Genomic DNA, 20,516 nt, shown 5'->3' with positions numbered 1-20,516 from the left:
TAGCAGCAGAATCTGGGACTGGAACCGGACAAGCTGGAAAGCTTGTGGAAGACCCCCATTTTGAAGATTGGTTGTGAGTGCTGAGTTCAGCCTGGTTAAAGCCCTTGTAGTTCATACAAGAGGGGACTGGCTGCCTAATGTTTCACTTGAATCGAGAGAAACAAAAAGGAACTGGTGACCTGAAAGAAAGAGGTTATCATCTGGAAAACCCTGATGGGGCAAGTTTCTTCGGCAAGGCACCGAAGTGGCTGATTAAAAGGAATCAGTTTGTATCCAGGAACAATACATCTCTCTGAAAACTGACAAAAACCTTCTTGAGTGGTAACCATTTACCTTTCAAACACCAAAGCCTGGTGAAATTCATAAATGTTAAATTCTGTGCACAGTTTAAGAATTGCCTGCAACCAGTGAACTTGGAGGAATGAGAAGTGAGATGGGACTACAAATTAACTTTTCTGAACTTGTATACACACACACATATGCGCTTAGAATTAGAAGGGGGTTAAGTTAGTAGTAATAAGATAAAGTTTGATCCTGTTTTCATGTTCAAAGATAATTAAAAGAAACATTTGTCTTGGTGAATATCTATTGCTGCTGGGTTTTGGGGTCCTTTGGGCTCATAACACAGCGAATGAATGTTCTGGATTCAAATCTGTTCGATGTGCTTTGAAAATTAAGTTTTGAGCTATGCTATTTAATATACTGGAACTAAAAGTGTAGAATAACTAGTAAATTCAGCAAGAGTTCTGAAATAAACAAATGTTGGGCAAGCAATATTAATATGTTTGAGCTTCAGTACGTGTAGGTCTTGAATTTTAAAAGCAGGAAATGGACAAAAATGTAGTGTATAGCATAAACAAGTTACTGGGCATACTTGGTAACCATCCAATGTTTGGAAAAAGCCCACTGTGCTAGTACTTTGCATTTGTTTTTTGTCTTGTGATGGTATATTTATTTTTTTATGACATTTTTGTCCTTGGAGCAATTTGTCCCTACAGTTGTATCAGGGTCCCTGTTTCACAGCAGATGTGTTCAGGAGAAAGGGTTTACACTTGACAATATTAATACTTATGGTTTGTGGCTGCTGCAAAGCTGTGTAATCCTTGAGGCTTGGACTTTTTAAACATTGCTTTTGCATTTTCTACATATTGATATGTGAGTATGGTGATCTTTTTTAAATAAAAACTTAATCATTGCTGAAGAAAATTACAGGAGACCAAAATGCTGGAGAACCTCAGCAGGTCAAAGTGTCCTTTATGTAGCAAAAGCAAAGATAAATAACCGATGTTTTTGGCTTGAGCCCTTCATCAAAGTATGAGAAAATTCCCGATCCAAACAAAAGAGAAGGGGGTGGCAAGGCAGGAGATAGATGGTGGGTGAAGAAGGGGCGGGGACAGCAGCAATGAGGGGGAGTTAGGGGTGGTAGGGCTGTATGGGTGGAAGAACAAGAAAAGGGAGGAGAAAGAAAAGGCAAGCAGTAAAGTTGATGTTCATGCCATGTGGCTGGAGGGTGACCAGACAGAAAATAAGGTGCTGTTCCTCCAAATCTGCAGATGGTCAGGGTAGGACAGTGCATAAGGCATAGGAGTGTGACACAGAATTGAAATGGTTGGCCACTGGGAGGTCGCTGTGGTTGCAAACGGAGCAGAGGTGCTGAGCAAATTGATCTCCCAGTCTGCAACCAGCCTCCATGTAGAGAATGCCACAAAGGGTGCACCAGATGCAGTAAATAAGACATCTGGATGTACAAGTGGTTGCTTCCCCTAAAAGGTCTATTTGGGGCTTTGGACCTTGGTGAGAGAGTTGGTGTGGGCAGGGGAAGGTGCTGGGGACAATAAGTGGGGAGGAATGTCCACTAGGGAATCGGAGGGAACGGTCCCTGTGGAAGGATGAGAGGGGAAAAATGTCTGGTGGTGGGATCTTGTAGTAAGTGCTGGAAATTCTGGATGATGTTGGATGTGGAGGCTGGTGGGATGTAAGTGAGGATGAGGGGAATAAGTTTATTTCCCGAGATGGAGACAGAGGGATCCTGGAAGAGGAGAGTGTTATCGGAGATGGACCAGGTGAGTTTGAGATTGGGATAGAAGTTGGACACAAAGTGGATGGAGCTGGCAAGCTCATCGTGGGTGCATGAGGTGGCCCCTGAAGTAGTCCTCTATACTTTGATGAAGAGTGGCGGGTGGGGGGGGGGGGGGGGGGGAGGGTCCTTGCCTTTGTAGGCTTGCAGCATGATTTGCTCTACAAAGCCTCATACTTTGTGGAGCAAATCCATGTTGCTCTGTTACTTGTGGTGTTCTGCTGTTTTTTGATCTTGAAGTTTTTCCTTCCACTTTTCTCCCACTAAGTTTACATACCAAGTGAATATTTGTATCACCAGATTTCAACTCGTGTTCTTTTTCCAGATGTCTGGTTGCAGTTTGAAAGTGCTTTGAGGTTGGTTTGTAGAACAAGGTATAGAAGAAATTGCTACATGAAACGGAAAACTTCCATGTTCCTCATTTTCAAGTTGGGTTTTTTTGTCTTTTTATGGTCACCACATGAAATTTTTTAATTGTATTTTTAATTTGCAGAAATTGAAAAGGTTCAGAAAGGTGAGAAGAAAGAAGAGGAAAAGAGATTTCTTGATGTTCTGACACAGAAAAATATCAAGCTCTCTGAGCGATGCCTGATACCAGTTGCACAGTTCCCAAAGGTAAGGAGTTTTCATGTTCACATTGACCCCAGTTTGAAATTTGATACTTCCAGAATGAATTTAGATTGAGAGGAAAATGTGTTTTTCATTGCAGAAAGCTGTGTCACTAGTGAACAGTGAAAAATGTGTTCCTCTTTATTTCACCCTTTATAAATGGCAATCCTGTATTTGTGTTTTGTGCATGGATTTGTGTTCACTCTGACTTTGAAAGCAGACCACGGAATGAGAGTAATGGGATGGGGGAGAAGGAGAATGTCATTGGGAGGTAATGTGACATGGTAGTTGATTTTTTTTTAATCTGGATGCAAAAGTTGAAATTTAAAACATTATTTTCAAGGGTTATAGGCATTGCTGGCAAGATCAGCATTTGTTGTTCCTAGTTGCAGTCTTGATATTCCTCAAGAGAATTGTTTTATTTTGAGTTGCATGGAGTTGTCTCTTTAAAGCTGCACTTATTCAGGCAAAACTTTTAGCATACCTCTGATATTTAAGTCGAATATTAGGAGTTTGGGGTGTGAGTATCACAGTGCAATGCTCTGCCTCTGACTTGCTTTCATGTTTACAGTATTTGCATAGTTTCAATTTTTTGTAATTGGATGAAAAGAACAGTTTTCGATTAATAGAGATGCCTAGACATGTTCCTGGAGGTCAATCTGAAAATTATCCAGGTGCATGCAGGCATGGGTTATGTCAACATCTATAAAAGTTTGAATTTAATTGGGTGGAGCATTAGTCAGCACATCTCCACACTTTCTTCTGAAGAGATGGAATTCACAGTGAAGGTTGGGTTTAGGAGAGTGACCTAAGGAACTTCTGCAGTGATGTCATGGGGCTGAGATAACTGCAATTGAGTTTTGATTTACTAGAGCTTGTTACTGATGCTATTGATCAGATCCTGCCTTGCTAATAAAGACTGTCTCTCTTTGTCTCTGGAGTTGAGATCCAGTCAAAGCTGTAATAAGAGCAGGAGCCAGCTGACTGCAGCCCAAAGTTTATAAATAATAGCATGGGCAGTGACCCTTCCATTCTCTTAGTCTTGAATAGGGTGTTCACATTGGATTCATCCTGCTTATGGACTAGATATACCATGGCAATTTTCTTTTCTGTGGGATAACACATGTGAAAGCTTCATTTTCAAACTGCCTTAGTCACACTGCTGATGTTGAATCAGACATTGTTGGTGAATGTTTGGTTATTTGTATCTTCAAGTTGGCGCTCTTTTCATTTTAAGATATTCTTAGTGCTGGAAACAATTTCTGGTGGTTTCCTCTTTGCATCTCATGCATGTTGAGTTTTCATTTGGGGAATGGATGCTTTTGTTTTGCATGGATAATTATTGCACATTATGTGGATTTAGAATGTCATGTGTTGTCTTCATGACCTTTATCCTAAACCACTAGCTGCCAGTGGGTTAAGTCAAGTCATTGTTGCAATGTAGTTTTGCATTAATGTTTTGTATTTCTGCAGTTCAACTTTGTAGGGAAACTACTTGGACCAAGAGGAAATTCATTGAAACGGCTACAAGAGGACACTGGCACAAAAATGTCCATCCTTGGGAAAGGATCAATGAGAGACAAGGCCAAGGTAAGACGACTTGATTGGGGATAAAGTGCATAAGCTTATTGAATGGCAATGTGATGTAACGGTTGTTCTGTGTTACAAATGAAACATGAAAGGGGAAGCCAAGCTGCAAGTTCATTTCTGTGCAATTGGATAAAACCCCGCTCCTTTTGCTGTAATAAGCTTTTGTAAGCCTCCCGGATGTTTGAAGGCTAAGATCACATGATGCAAGTCGAGTGAAATGTTGAGACATTCCAGGCATGAAATTTTTGTAACGTTGATATTCAGAGAATATTGCCTCAAATTTTATTTTTTTTTTAAATCTGTTTGTGCTGTTGGGATATTAAAATTGACTCTTGTGGGCTGGGCAGTTTGAGGATTGAATTTATCCAATGTTCATAATTGCATGCTTGGTTTGGAGGGGCAGTATTGAATTTTTAAATTACTTAAGATCAAGAACAGTAAATACATGGAGGCTGGGCAACATCAATGTACATGTGCTCACTTTAGAATAAAATCCATCATACCCTGCGTGAAATGCTTGTGCTGTTGGTTGATGGTAGAGTGTTATCACTTGGAAGCTAACCAAAGATTGTACTTGTATGCTTGCTTTTAGTTCTCATCAGATTTTTTTCACTTCATTAGGAAGATGAACTGCGTAAAGGAGGAGAAGCAAAGTATGCACACTTGAACAATGATCTGCATGTACTTGTTGAAGTTTTTGCGCCTCCAACTGAAGCTTACTCACGAATGTATCATGCAATGGAGGAGCTTAAAAAATTTCTTATACCTGTAAGTCTTATTTTCAGTTGGTGACATTCATGCAACAGCATTATTTCCAAGTGCAAATTTTGTTCTTCTACTTGGCCTCATTTCACTGTCTCATGGTGTGAGCTTGAAGACCTGTTTGTTGACGAGTTGCATTAACCTTTGTGTTCTGTAGCTGGCGGTCAAATGGAGGTTATGGTGTTCAGTCCCTTTTTTAATTGTGGTAGCCACAAAGAGACGGGCATGGGCTCACTGACAAAAGGCAAAGGAGGAAAAACCCAACACCCAACCCAACCCACCAATTTTCCCCTGCAACCGCTGCAATCGTGTCTGCCTGTCCCGCATCGGACTTGTCAGCCACAAACGAGCCTGCAGCTGACGTGGACTTTTTACCCCCTCCATAAATCTTCGTCCGCGAAGCCAAGCCAAAGAATAAAGTAAACCTGAAATGATTAAGCTACTTCTCGACTACGTTCATTCAATTTGATTTTCAGATATAAAAGAAGGCTTTGAATAGATGTAAAAGTGTTTTAACCATAAGGCAGATTCTCATCAGAGAAGATCACAAATGTAATGTATGTTATTGTTGACAGAAGAACTGGGATTTTCCTAGGTTCAGATTTGTGCACTTGGTTACGTGTCATTAAAGAAACTCTTCATGCAGAAAAAGATTTGCTGATGAGTCAGATTGAAATTAAACGGAATTACTGGAAGAACTCTGCAGGTCCAGCAATATCCATGGGTACAAGTGGTTTGGATTTTTTTTCAAGACTAAAGCGATAAGGGGGTGATTATTTCACCATTTATACATGTAATAATTTGGGAGGTGGGCTGAAGCTCATTATCCCTCTGGAATCTCTGGTACTTGCAACTGGATCCCTCCATCTTACACATCTTCCCCTCTCCTCTCTCTGCCTTCTTGAGAGTCTGATGCACTCATCCCTCCCCACCAATTTCCCTCCTCCTTTCTTTCCCCCAGCACCTTTTCCCGTGGCTGCAGGAGGTGCCATTCATGCACCCACACCTCCTCCCTCCCTCAGTCTGGGGCCCCAAACAGGCCTTTCAAGTGAACCAGCACTTCATTTGTGTATCTACAGGGCTTGTTTACTGCATCCAATGCTTCCTTTGTGGCCTTCTTTACATCCGAGAGAGTGGGCACAAATTGGGAGTTTGCTTTTCCAAGCACCTTTGATTTGTCGGCACCTGTTACGGCGACCTCCCAGGAACCAACCACTTCAGTTCTGTGTTACACTCCCACACTTGCATATATGTTCATGGCCTTGTGTACTGTAGCACCAAGGCTATCCACAATTGGAGGAACAACACCTGATTTTCCAATCTGGGCACTCCAACCAGATGGCATTAACAGACTTTTCAGGTTTCTGCTAATCTGCTCTCTCCTCTTACCTTTCCGGTTCTCTCTCCCTTCACCTAGCTATCCTTCCTCCTCTTGATCTCTGCTGTCCCCTCCCTCCCTCCCTTCTCCACTTACTGCCTCCTGCCTTGCAACCACCTCTTCCCCTCCCCCACCACTCCACTCTTGTTTGGATGCCTGCTGACATTTTCCATTGATGAAGGGCTCAAGTCAAAAACATCAGTTATGTATTTTTACTTTTACTATATAAAGGACACTCCTTGACCTGCTGAGTTTCTCCAATTTTTTAAAACTTTTAAAACTCTAGGCTGCTTTACTCCCTTTAAACCAAGCTCATTGACCATGATGTGCCTTGAGAATCTCTTTGATTGGAACATTGGACCAAATTAGAATTTTCTGAAGTAAGCTATAACTGAACAACCAAATAGCCTGCTTTGCTGTAAAACTCACTACTTGTTGTGGTGAATGGTTTCCTCTTTTCAACCAAGTCTCTGGTGTATCCTATATGATTTAGCTCCTCCAGTTAAAATGATTAATAATTTAGCCCCTTGACTCCATGCAAAAGGATAATTTTCATTCTAGAAAAGCTACCCTGTTGATTAAAGAATTACTGCATGTTGGGAAGATGCTTCCATTTGTGCTAATTCCATAACGCAGTACCAATTTACTAATTTTGATATTATACAATTTCATTTAATCTGCTATTTGTGCAACTGGCAAAAAATTCCAAGAATATTAAGCAATTTCATAAAATGTTTAGTGAATTTTGTTTCACTTGTTATGGAAAATAAGTGAAAGTTGCTTTAATATTTGTACATCAAGGGCATTGTAGCTATAGGTTCATTAACAGCAGGTCTGTAGTCACGGTGATAGGCTGATCAATCTGGAGGCTGGCACGGCACACTGTCCGCTTGTAATTTTCATTTAGCATTGGATTGTTTGGTCTGAGCTGCTCATCTTGAAAGGAATAAGTTGTGGTGCAGTGAGTGACTTAAAACTTTGAGTTGGGGACTACAACTTAGGGTTCTGACGTACACAGGAAGGAATATATGGGTATTGCCTTGATTTTTTTTAAATTGAAGGTAAATCTGCAGGATGTGCAGAAGCTGTTGCCAGTGACATTTTCAGGAAGAGTGGTTCTAATCCAACCATTGAAATGCAAGCATGAAGGGAATCATAAAATACTTTATTTAGTTGGTCTGAACTGAGATGGGTTGGAAAAATTGGTAGAAATGAGTTGCCATGCAGACTGATGTTGAAAGAGTAACATTTATTTATCTGGCATCACTTTGTAGTTGTGCCTTGTATTAACAGGATTATAATGATGAAATAAGGCAGGAGCAGCTAACTGAGCTGGCATACTTGAACGGTGGACAAGATGCATCCCGTGGAAGAGGTGTACGTGCACGAGGTGCTCTACCTGTACCACTTGCGAGGTAAATATGCTGAACAAGTTATTGCTAGGGATTTAATAAGCCAGTAGGTAAATGGAATTGTTTCCCCTTCTGTCCTTCAGAGTTGTTGAGATCAATTAATCTTATCATTTGTTCAACCCGTTCAAACCTGCTAACAGTATAAACTGTTTCCTATTATAGTCCCATGCCAAGTACTTTCTCCATTCCCACCTTCATGAAGCTGTCATTTTGTATCATAGAAATAGTTTCAAAGTTTTTTCATCCTGTAAATACACGGGGCTTGACTGGGAAAATAGAGCTAATGATATTTTACAATTCTTGGAAAAGCAATATCCCAGAGATTTAAGATCAAGGCTGGTCTTTAAAAAAATTTTTTTTTTTTAAAAATTTGGGCATACAGCACTGTAACAGGCCTGTGCTGGCAAATTGAACTATAAACCCCTCCTTTCCCCCAACCCAGTACATTTTGAAGGGTAGAGCACCCAGAGAAAACTCATGCAGACACAGGGGAAGTGGGGGAGCAAGGAACTATAGAAGCTCCTTTCAGATTCAAATCCCAGTCCATGGCGGTTCAACATTGTCGTGCTAACTGCGCCACCTTGGATCTGGCTAAAGTTTTACCTATCTGCCTTTTGTCCATAACCCTTACTCTGCAAAAATATGTCTGAAATGTTTTTAATTTTTAAAAGTTTACACATCCAGTAAAATAACAGGCCATTTCAACCCATGAGTCCGTGCTGCCCAATTAACCTACACCTCCGGTACGTTTCAAACAGTGGGAGGAAACTAAAGTCCCCGGGGGAAGCCCCTCATAGACACGGGGAGAACATACAAACTCCTTACAGCATGGGATTCAAGCCATGTTCCCATTTGCTGGTGCAATGCACTAACCACTTTGCCAACTGCCACCCCATGAGGCAGTCTATACTGCTTTCTTGGGCAGAGAATTCCACAGATTCACCACACTTGTTTGAATCTTGAGGCTGTCCATAGTTCCACTGGCACAAATTTTCTCTTTATTGCCATTTTGTGAGGGAGAGATTGCTTACCTACTCTTCCACCTGGACTGCATCAGAGGTGTTCCACTTTATAGAAGAGATTTAACTGCTAATTTGTCATGTACATTGTATAAATTGCTGGTCACAATTTGGCCAGAAGCCCCTCCTTTTTTTAAAAAAAATTCTGGTATGAGCAAGGAAATTTGTGCCTTGTTTGAGTCAGTAGTTAAATGGTTTGCCTCTCACAACTTTGCTGACTAGCTGATCTATTCCGGTACAGTGTGTTCATTTCCAGGGGTCGTGGTGTCGCACCACTTCCGCCCTCCCCTCAGTACGGACCACGAGGTGCAGTGACACGTGGAGCAACTGTGAGGGGAGCTCCAGGAGGTCGTAGAGAAGTGACAAGTGGACGTGGTGCCACCCCAGCACAGAGAGGTGCCCCTGCGCCTCGTGCTCGAGGGACACCTACAGTCTACAGACAGCCACTGCACCCACCGCCTGCTCAAGAGAGCTATGATGAATACGTAAGCCCCTCAATTATGCTACATTGAATCTTGGATTCTTGGTATACGTTCTTATGTAGGTTAAATGATAGTACAGCCTGTTCAACTGTTTACAAGCTTGGATAAGAGATTTATGGAAGGAGGCCATTAAGCCAATTGTGTTTGTGCTGGTCGAATGTAACAGCCCAGTTTGCTTCTCTAAAATGGGTTACAAATCTTTACATGCATTTCTATTATTAAATGTGATGGGGTTTCTATCTCCACAGTCCTTTCTTATCACTGCTACCTTCTGGAGTCAGGGCATGAATTTCCTGCATCACCATGGTTGGCCAATTAATTAGGCTAAGTCTATGTCCCTTTGTTTTTTGACTACTCTGTTAAAGGAAATGCATCCTTCCATGAAGACTGTTCAAGCCTCTTATAATTTTATCTCTCTCATGATCTTTACAGAGTCTGGTCTGAAGGAAATATCACCTGCTTATTTTGTAACTGCAAATGTCCAGGCCTGTCAAGATTTCTTACTCTGTGCCCTCTTTAATGTAATGACACCTTTCCTTTGATGTAATTGAAGCTGTAACCTAATAAGAATTGAAGATTCTAACATAAATTCTGTCTTGTGTTCAGTGTTCTCAGCTTTTTTTTTAAAAAAAAAAGCATTTGGTTTCTTTATTCAAAAGTTATTTTTGCTCCATTGCATTCACTATCTATTATTTATTATTCCTCCCCCTTGCTAAATGTTTTGCCTCTTGCTTAACTGGCTAACTAAACAGTCTGTGTGCATCTCATGTTTAAATCTCTTTATCAGTCCCAAAGCTGAATCTTGGTGTTATCCATAAGCATTCGCATTATGCCTAAACATTGAAGTCTAAATCATTAATAGGATTTTTGCCATGTTGTCAAGACAGTCTGCAAAATTAAAAGAGAGACTGCAGATGGTGGTTTGAAAACACAAAATGGAGAAGGAACATGGTGGATCATGCCATATCCTTGGAAGGCAAAAGATGGTCAACATTTCAGGATGAAACTCTTCATTATTTTGTGATTTTTTTTTTTTAATTTCCACACGTTGCCCCAAGTAATTGTACGGGTACACAATCCTTTATCAGGAACCCTTGGTGGACAGTATGTTCCGAATTTCAAATTTTTCCAGATTTTGGAAAGCCAGATAGAAGCCCATCCAAATTGTGCTGCCGTATCCACTCCCACCCGCTTCCGGTCGCGCTGCTGTCTTCCCCCCCCCCCCCCAACCTTTTCTCGGCCATCCGACTCGCGCTGCCGGTCTCTCTCCCCACTTGCCAGGTTTTGGAGCTTTCTGGATTTTAGATGTCCGGATAAAGGATTGTGTACCTGTATTCTTTTCCAATAAAGTATTTCCAGGTCAAAATGGGATGAGCTGCACAGAATTGAGAGACTTGGCTAGTGTTGAAAACTGATTTCCTAATGGAGATGCTAATCTACGCTTGCACGGTCAACTGCTTAATAAACCATGTTATTGTATCTGTTGAAGTAAATCGGAGAAAAAGCATCTGGTTCATTATTTTTTTAAATGACTACAAAAGACCTGTCCAAATATGGCTTTTGATTTCTTGAATATTTGCAATAAACAACCATCCAATCAAATTTAAACCTAGCATGGTGAAATACATTTGTAATGGTAGAAATCTGGAGTAAGTATGGAATGCGTGCACATTGGAAATCAATGCTACATTTCTTGATTCTCTACTGAGTTCTAATTTGCTTGCTTTTTTGTCTATGATCCACACCCCCCGGCCCTTGGGACTTTGCTCAAAGTTTATAGGCTCTCTTCCCTCTGAATATTTCTCTCCTGACTACATTAAAAAAAACATAAGAAAAATGTTATGGTTTCAGTCTGTGGGCCCCTTTAATGTGCTGTGGCCCTGGGGGCGGGTACATACACCCACTTTGAGAATGACTGCTTTGGATAATAGACAGTCCATGGGTTAAAAACATTCTGTTACTTATGTCTGTCTTTAATTCTAGTTTGTATGCAAGTCAGAACAGGTATGTGTGGTCCTTATTTAGTGTTGTTTAGTCAAATATTTAGATAAAGTATATATTAAAGCACTTCCCAATACATTAATAGAGTACATAATAAAAGTAACTACACATATTCATATGACCATGATTGAAAGTTACATCGGAGAAGATGATTGGATAATCATGATGATGGTCGATGGCCACGCTGGCCCTCCCACATGTTCGCTCCTTCCAATCTGCTCCTGGCTCCTGCACCTGGCTGCCCGCAAGTGTATTCCACAGAATACTCTGCAGCGATGCTGGGTGATGGCTGCGTTGTGAGAGAGTATCCTACAGCTTAACCACACTCTAACTGGAAGTTCGTGGCATTCTACTTCCGGTCAGCTTCTCAGTATGTAAGTGAGTTGTTTGTAAATAGAGCACTTTCAACCCAGGGGATGCCTGTATTGCTGTTTTTATGCTTAGGATAATTTTAAGATGTGAGCCAAATGGTGCCTAGATGAGCCCTTGAGTTTAATATGTAGCGGCCTTCACTGCCTTTTCAGACAGCAAGTTTCAAACAAAGTTACAGGTGCCTGACCTTTTATATGGAATTCCAAAAGCTGGTACTTTTTTCGATAGATGACATGTTATAGGAAATTAACAATTTATGTACAAGTTCTGTTTTCAAAGGGGACACCGCCCCCCCGCCCCTAAATTTGTTGGCCCCCAGCACCCATTAGGAGAGAAGCGGGCAGTGGTTGGCTCAATGCAGGAGCAATGTCTGTCTTTTACCCATAATCCCCCATGTAGCAGGAACTGCTCTGGCACTGGGGGATTGTGGGTAATAAATACGGCCATTGCTCCCGCATTGAGCTGTCACTGAAATCTGGTGGAGCGCCTGAAAGCTGCAGGTGCTCGGCTCTACTGCCCCGATGGCCTGCTCCTCCTGCAAGCTCTGCACCTCGTGTTTGGCCTTCTGCCCCATTTGGCCGAGCAGCCGATGCTGGCCGCCTTTCTCGACGCTGGTCAGGAACCTCCTGTCGGACCACTGCTCAGTCTGGCCTGGGGCACAAAATAATCTGCCACCCAGTAGGTGGGTGGTAGACAGGTGGGGGGGGTGGGGGAGAGAGACGATAGTGGCGGCTAAGTGCAGGGCATTAGCTTAAAGGGACCGAAATCAAAATGATTCCAAAATCCGGAAGATTCTGATCAACAGGAGGTGTCTTGTCCCAACAATTCTGTATAACAGGTTAGGCACCTGTAGAATTTGGGTGAAAATATTTTTCTCAATTCTCATTCTTCTACCAGTTAACAGATCTGGGTCCTCTTAATAGTTGATATTTTGGGTGAAATTTGTTTGATTATCTTTCTTGTCTTTCCAGTTTTGTGCAGATATTGACAAATTTCATCTCAGTTGTTCCAAAGTGAAAAAGAGATTTTTCTGTGCCTTTCTCTCCTTATCAATTTTTTTAGCTCTGGCATTTGAATCTTCACCTCTGTTTCACATCCTTCTTTTGGTGTATTGACCAGAAGTGTACACAGTCATTAGGGCCCACTTGACCTCCCTGCTCTTGTATTCTGAATGTGGCCTCTTGCAATTTGTACTTGCAGCATTTGCTTCCCTGCTCCTGTGAATTTGATAATTCTGTATACTGGTAGTTCTACATGGATCTCATTTCCCTTGTATGATTATAAATAGCTCTACTCAATAATAATGTAGATTAAATTTTGAAAATAATGTGATGTAAAGCTTTGTATTAATGTAATATTCTGGATGGGCGGTGATATTGAATAACCTGACTTGTTTTTAAACATTGCAGGGCTATGATGATGGGTATTCGGAGCACAATTACGATAATTATGAAAACTATTATGATCAAGCCCAGGGGTAAGTGAAGTTGGTGCTGATCAATTTGTGTTTGCACACTGATATTCTTACTGCAGTCATGCAGTTGCTTAACATGCACCAGCTACCATAACGTGCCAACATAAAAAATAAAAACTAGTATGATTATGTAAAACACTGAGCTAGGGTTAAAGATGTAGGTGTTCTTATGGGCCAGATTATCTAATGTATAATGGAGGGTCAATTAGATGTCATTCAAAATAAAATATCACTTGTCAAAATGAATTTTAAAAAAATGAACTGGATTTTCAAATTATTGAATCTTTAAGATTCTGAGTGTTTTTAACCTCCTGCAGCAAACCACGGAGCAGATTGTAGGAGAAGGCAAAAATGTAGAAAGTGGGCTGGCATCTGGGTCGTCCTAAGAGATAACCCCTTGAGACCATGCTCTCAAATCTAAGGTAGCTGGAGAAGTAAATGTACTGTCTGGGGCTGCAACTGAACCAAAGAGAACTGCAGGCTGCTGTGCTCTGGTGATTACATAAATGTGGTTCCAAGACTCCATTCCAGACTCTCAGCGATCCAGCTGGATCCCTTCCCTCCTTCAGGGCAGGCAGATGCTGCTGTAGCAAAGAGTACCTAATAGTGAAATGCAGACACTTCTACTTGCCCAGGGAATTCTTTGCCATGCTGATTGCCACAGTCTGTTCCACCTTCAGCTCATGAGGGTAAAGCCATGAAAGAGTTTTACTGTGCCATCTGTGAAGCCCAGGCATCCCACCCCAACAGTCCCTTGACTGTTGCGGGTGACTTCAATCACACCGTGCACTGTTTGAACAGCATGTGGTTCAGGTGTACACCAGTATCCTTGGTGTGTACAAGGCTGCACCTTGCCCCGATCACATATCTGAGGTGCAGACTGCTGGCAAAGCAACTAGGTCAGTTTGCTTGGAGATCAGGATGTGACTGGGGCAAGGCCACAGCAACATGGTAAGATTGCTCTGAGACCACTGGACCAGAGCGGTTCCAGAGAGGAGACCACCTGCAACTGTCATGTAAACATTGAGAAGTATAGTAGCTCAATGACTGGCTACCTCAGCAAGTGCATGGAGGATGTCACCAAAATCACATCTTCACAACCAGGGCTAACCAGAAACCATGGTTGGGTGCAGAGATCTAGGCACCGTGTAGCTTGATATGCTGCCTTCAGGGACAGAATAGCACTAAGATTAGCCAGGGCTGAACACCTCTGTCCAATCCGGAAGCAAAGTGTGGGTATTCACAAGATCCATAGACTGCTGTGTGACACCAATGACATGAGGTGCATGTGGCAAGGGATCAAGGCCATAACAGATCATGTCAACCTTGCAAGTTGGACAATGATGCCTCCCTTCTGACAATCAACATGTGTGCACATTTTGAGGAGAGAAACAGATTGATGCCAAAGAAAACTGGCTCCTTGATGAACAGGCCCATTGCATATCTACAGCTGAGGTGAGGTAACCCCACAAAGTGGCAGGACTGGATAACATACCTGGTCGCGTACTGAAGGACTGCGCAGACCGACAGCAGATCTTCAGTCTTCACTGCATCAGTCCATTGTTCCCTCAGGGTTCAACATGGCCATCATCCCAATACCCAAGAGGGCGACAATATCAGGCCTCAATAACTACTGCCCTGTGGCACTGACTTCCACCATTGAATTGTTTTGAATGTCTGGTGATGGTAAGCATCAAAGTACAACTCCTAGAGATGCTGGACCCATTTTAATTCACCTGTAAAAGAAACCATTCCACGGATGATGCTATAGCCTTGTTCTTTCACTTCTTTCTGCCCCCACCCCCCCGGGGAATGAAACCTTGCATGCCAGGCTGCTATTCATCAACTTCAGCTCTGCATTCATTTCCCAGAGACTTGTGGTGAAGCTGTCCTCTCTGTAACTGGATTCTGGACTTCCTAAGGACCACAGTCTGTCCGGGTCAGTTGCATAACAATGAGCATGGTCACGCTGTGTACTAGTGCACCACAGGGCTGTGTGCTCCGTCTGCTGTTTACATAACTGACCCACAACTGCATTGTCAGATCCAACTCCAACTGTCAAATTTGCAGATGGCCCAACAGTCATTGGCCTCATCAGCAGCGACAATGAGTTGACTGCAGAGAAGAGGTGGAAAATCTTGTGATGTGCTGCGAGAGTAACAACCTGAGTCTCCGTGTGGACAAGGCAAAGAAAGGAGATGATCATGGACTGGGAACTTGGAGTGAGCATCCTCCACTACCCATCAATGGAGAGTGAAGAGCACCATGTTCCTTAGAGTTCACCTAACTAGTGTTCTTTCATAGATACAAGATCTCCTCACTTGTCAGGAAGGTGCACAGCATCTGCACTTCCTGAGAAGACTGAAATGGACAAGGCTACTGGCCACCATTATGTCAACTTTTAGGACCTCTATCATGAGCATCCTGGCTGGCTGCATCACAGTGTAATACCATTGCTGCCGAGAAATGGATCAGAGGTCATTCCACAGGACCTTAAGCGTGACAGAATCACTGTAGTCTGCCTCATCAACATGATGTACTGGGATAATTGTCTGAAGATGGCATGCAAAATCATTGAGGACCACTTCTACCCCAGGCGTCTTTCAGCTGCTCCCATCAGGAAAGAGATGCAGGATTATCAGCCAGCACCACCAGAATGCTGAACAACCAAAGGAACTGCTCACACTAACCATCCGAAACCCATGTTAACAAAATTTTATTTGTATAGATGAAATAATTGTCCTGCATATGATATGCTAGTCCGTATACATGTTGTCTGGCTGTGTGTCTGCGTGTTTTGCTGCGTGGTACTTGTGTAATCAGGTGACAATAAACTTGATTTACTGTTGGCCTGTTGTGACAGTAGCTCATTTATGTGGGTCCAGGTGCTTCCTGAGACTGAAGTTGATTTATTCTAAACATTGAGGCAGATCACCATGCTCTTGGGCGCTGTTATGAATGCCCTTCAGAAGTACATAGGGTGCTCTGACTGTAGTAGCGAGAGTTTGAAACTGGCCACTTGGGAATCTTAGAGGCTTATTTTTAATTGTTCTGTGAATGATTGTTGGCAAAAGATTGTTTTTGCTTATTAATAATTTTACTGATGCAGGTCTCTTGCTATTGCTACACTGTACCAGTTATAATTGCCTCAAAACATTTTGTGCTCACAAAGAAGTGCAATTGCTTGGAAGTCTATGACCGATAGCTGCATTTTGAAAGTTCTGTTGTTAAAATAAGTTGACAACACTGGTTACATTTTTTAATATATTTTTTTAAAAAGTTAAATTCTTTGAGATCCTTTATCCTAATTCTAGATGTTCACAATGCTCCATTTGTTTGGAGTTGAAGTATGCACTATGTGTCAGTGAGTGCTGTTTGCAGAATTCTAATGCTTTTGTCACTGAGGGAAGGCCTATTTAAAATGAGCAAGAGCATTCGAGTTAATCATAACATTTCAATATAGAACCAAAGAAAAAGCTTCATTGCATTGGTGATGTGATTGGTTTTCTGTTCGCAGCGACGCAGAATATTTTGATTATGGGCATGGTGAAGTGCAGGACACTTACGATGATTATGGTGAGTGAATTACATTTGTAATTTTTTGAAGCTGATACAATGCTAGATTAATTGCTATTTAAGGTAAAACTGCGAATTTTGTCATCAACCCAGGGAAGTTTTGCTTTTCACTTTTTATTATTGAATAACGTTGTCAAACAGTTCCTCTAGTTTTTTTTCTGTTTTTTGGCCTACCATTGCTGCTCTTGCCTGTCTTGATATGTTGAGAAGTTCACAAATTATATTCAAGGTAAAATAGGCTTAGATTGATGGGAAACTATTGTGTGCTCCAGAATTGCTACATTGAAACTGGAGAAGGCAATTCAACCCCTATAGCCTTAAGGTCTGCGCCACAATTTCTTTCCCCACAATTTAAGTGAATTTCAATTTGAATACTTTAATTTAATTTGTCATCTTCATGTAGAAGCCATATGTGGGTTTGCACATGCATATTGGTTTTCCCAGCTCTTTGCTGTCTTTCCCTATGGTTATTGTGGGATAGTTGTCTGGCTCAGCCAAACTACATTTTTCACTTTCAAGAAATTGGCGTTCATGTGATTTTAATCCTACTGTCCTTCAAATTGTTTTTGGACTTCAAAAGATGGGTTCAGTTAAATATCCTTAGTTACTCTGGAGGATGTATTGAATTCCCCAGTTAAGATGGAAAATAAATGACCAGAATTTGTTCTCTTGAATGTATGAATCAGTGATTGGAACATGACTCTCTGGTTGAGATGTTTTGCAGGGAATTTGAATGTTTTTTTTTTCCATTGGGTACCTACCTGTCTAAATATTTTAAATATTTATAGGCCAGGAAGATTGGAATGCAGGACGAACAAGCAGGAAGGCACCAGCAAGGCCACTCAAGGGAATGTACAGAGATCATCCCTATGGGCGATACTAAGACCAGCCTCCGACCATGTGTGCATCCCTTATTAATTGCTTCAATCTTCTGTGAGACAAGTAATAGTCCATTTGTTTTCTACTCTGGAAAGTTGTTGGGTGGACTGATTTATGTACACGTTTAGATAATTAAACCCCCTGATAGTGCAACTCTGGCATGATTGTTTCAATGAATTAATGGGCAGTAAATTTTTCTAGCTGAACTTAAATGATTTAGAATGCTTTGGTTTTGTTTTTATACTGTTGGCGCGTCTGTCAATTTACATGTATATGTATAGATGGCCTTGCCATTTGAATTTCATTCTGCTGTATAGGTATTTTTAGACTTGTTTACCTAGACATTTCTGATTCAGTTTAGACTTTTAACTGATCTTTGGAGTTGCAGATTACCATTGGATTACATGAGCTGCATTTCAAACCTGTCAAGTCAAATCTGCCACATTCCATTCACCCTCTGCCTCACTACAGAATTGTTGATGTTAATAAAGCTTTGCTGATCTCCTTGCTCTGACCATTTCTTAGTTTTGGGGGCCTGTATCAATCCACTGTTTTTAAGCCTAATAACTGTTTCAGTGTAAGATAAACTCTTAATTAAGAGAGCAAATCTTTAGGATTTTTATAAAGGGACGTTGTGCACATTTGATTTTAATTTTCTTTCAAACCCCTCCTGAAATTTACATTTTAGCAATCCATTAGAATTCCCCATGGTAACGTTTTCATTTTGAGTGGAAGGGAAATTTGTCACCATTGTAAATATTGCTTGCAGAAAGCTTGGATGTAGTCCTCACTTTGTACACCTTGGAGTACAATTACTTTTTGGTCTGGGTTGATTTTGGATTATGGAAAAAAAAACATAAATTGTGCATTTCAAATTGCACATTCTCTCAAAGATATCCTGTATCAGTCAATCAGCTCCCACTTGCTGCTTTCAGCTCTTGTGTTCCTTTGCATTTTAATTAAATTTGGGTTACTGATGAGCACTCTTTCCAGGAGACCTTGCAAAAACTGCAGTAATTTCAGCTGATGGGAGTGGGGAGATGGAGATTTATTTTACCCTTGCTGATCTTGAGATCTCAGAAGCAGTATGCATCTTTCTGCAGTACTTAAAGAACATTAATGATGTTGAAAACATTTGAAGACCTTTTGACACAGTTATTAAGTAGTGGGTAGGTTTTGGGCATTTGCTTCAGAGTTTTTGTGTAATGCAGTTTTACATGGACAGTGTCATTTTGTGCAAAAATGTTTCTCAAGTTTTTGGGTAACTGGGATCTTTACATTTGGTTATCTTTGTAATTTGAGTTGAATTTATGGTCTTCATACCAGAAAACTGAAACCTAGTGGAATTCCACATTCCATTTCCCATCCTCCATCATACTTATTTCCCATTTACCCTCTGGTTATGGCAATCTTCAAGAGGGTCTTTCTTCTGATGTGAAATGGGACACTGCACCTGAAATTGAATTTGTGTGTGTAGTGGAAGTTTATAGCCACAATTGTCTGTATTCTTTAATCTGTGCCTGGACATAAATGTGCATTACACTCCTTGTGTGAGCCTGCCTAAATAGGTAGCTAAACATTTGTAAGACACATTTGCATCAGTTTGTCAATAAAGTTCAATTCTTTTGTGTAGATCTAAAACGAATTCCTCTCTTCCTTAGAAATAAAACATTTTTTTTTCCTGCAGTACAATAAACACTTTCACTATATAAATTTAAAGACCTTGGTGTTCTAATTTTATTTTACCAAAAAATAGCTTGGTTAAAATCCTTGGATTGAGTTGAATGTTAAAAGAAAACCAGTTAAACCTGTTGCATGTATTTTGGTTAAGATGTACAGAGACTGTGAAATAAACACAAATGGTTTCATCTTGCTAAAATAAATCTAGCGGACTTGTTTATGCTTGCATTTTATGTGAACAAAACATAAAGAAGATAGAGGTAAGACCACTGCTTCACCATAAAACTGTTAAAAGACAAAATATTCCTTACAGATTCTATATTGTGACTAACACCGTAAAAACAAACAAACAAAACATGCGTTTTGATATCGCACCAAAACGGGGGTCCTGAGCATTGCAATGTTTGGAGTCTAATAACCGATGTCACAGTTAACAAATACCAAACCAAAAAAACGCACAAGGTTAATGAATACAAAAAGTTAATGTCTTTCTATATTGAGTTTTAAAATGTATTTGCAATTTTCAGTGTTAATGTGACTAAGTCTCGGCAATCCCAGTCAGTTTACAGGGCTCAATGTCTTTATGATGAAATGAAAGATGATGGCTGATTTTTTTAAAGGAATATATCGCAGGATGGATGACTAAACCTTAACCACCTCGCAAAATGCACAAGGTAACCGTAATGCTAAATCTATAATTTTAAGGCACTGATGTGTATATACAACCTTTCTTGGTAGCTATTATAGTTATAAATGGTTAAAAATGTAAACTTCCAAACAATAAAATAGGAAAATAGGCAAATAAATTTCTAATTAGTGTTAACTAATGATAAACTTGTTCTGTTTTAACCCTGTCTTGATTAAAGAGTCTAAATTTGCCCATCATAACATGAATGTAATGCAACTCTTGCTAAACGCTGAATGCTTTAAATTAAACCTCGAAACAAAACACACAAAAACTAGATCGGTCCAGGTGAAACTTTTAAATGAAAATTTGTTTTTGTCCTTGAGCAGTAATAAAATGCATTAGATTTTGCCTATTTAAGACTAATTTTTTACTTTATCTATTTTCCAATCTTTAAATCTGAAGTTTGTTACTATATGTTAAAGCTCGAGTTGCATGCTGACCTTGTGTGATGTAAATCTAGTTTGCATGGAAATACTCACTGTTCACCACTATATCCATTCCCAAATTGAGTGCCTAC

At 40.7% G+C, this 20,516-nt stretch overlaps 1 protein-coding gene across 1 annotated transcript; it reads left to right on the top strand.

The window, feature by feature from the left end:
* The first annotated feature begins 2,561 nt into the window (after window positions 1-2,561).
* On the top strand, window positions 2,562-19,272 carry LOC138741598 (KH domain-containing, RNA-binding, signal transduction-associated protein 1-like). Its single transcript, XM_069895910.1, has 8 exons — window positions 2,562-2,692; window positions 4,160-4,276; window positions 4,898-5,044; window positions 7,710-7,831; window positions 9,089-9,332; window positions 13,112-13,179; window positions 16,694-16,752; window positions 17,541-19,272. Exons 2-8 carry the CDS (start codon window positions 4,235-4,237, stop codon window positions 17,633-17,635), a joined length of 777 nt encoding a protein of 258 aa, XP_069752011.1. The 5' UTR covers window positions 2,562-2,692; window positions 4,160-4,234; the 3' UTR covers window positions 17,636-19,272.
* The last annotated feature ends 1,244 nt before the right edge of the window (window positions 19,273-20,516 follow it).

The sequence above is a fragment of the Narcine bancroftii genome, chromosome 8 (genome assembly GCF_036971445.1).
Source record: "Narcine bancroftii isolate sNarBan1 chromosome 8, sNarBan1.hap1, whole genome shotgun sequence".
NCBI classification, from domain to species: domain Eukaryota; kingdom Metazoa; phylum Chordata; class Chondrichthyes; order Torpediniformes; family Narcinidae; genus Narcine; species Narcine bancroftii.
This window is presented reverse-complemented; position numbering and strand designations above follow the sequence as displayed.

Bases quoted from the DNA above. Each gene is read 5' to 3' on its own strand.
- LOC138741598 (XM_069895910.1), top strand. From the start codon at position 4,235: ATGTCCATCCTTGGGAAAGGATCAATGAGAGACAAGGCCAAG. The intron at 7,832-9,088 runs GTAAATATGCTG...ATTCCGGTACAG, and splicing joins CTACCTGTACCACTTGCGAG to TGTGTTCATTTCCAGGGGTC. The intron at 9,333-13,111 runs GTAAGCCCCTCA...TAAACATTGCAG, and splicing joins AAGAGAGCTATGATGAATAC to GGCTATGATGATGGGTATTC.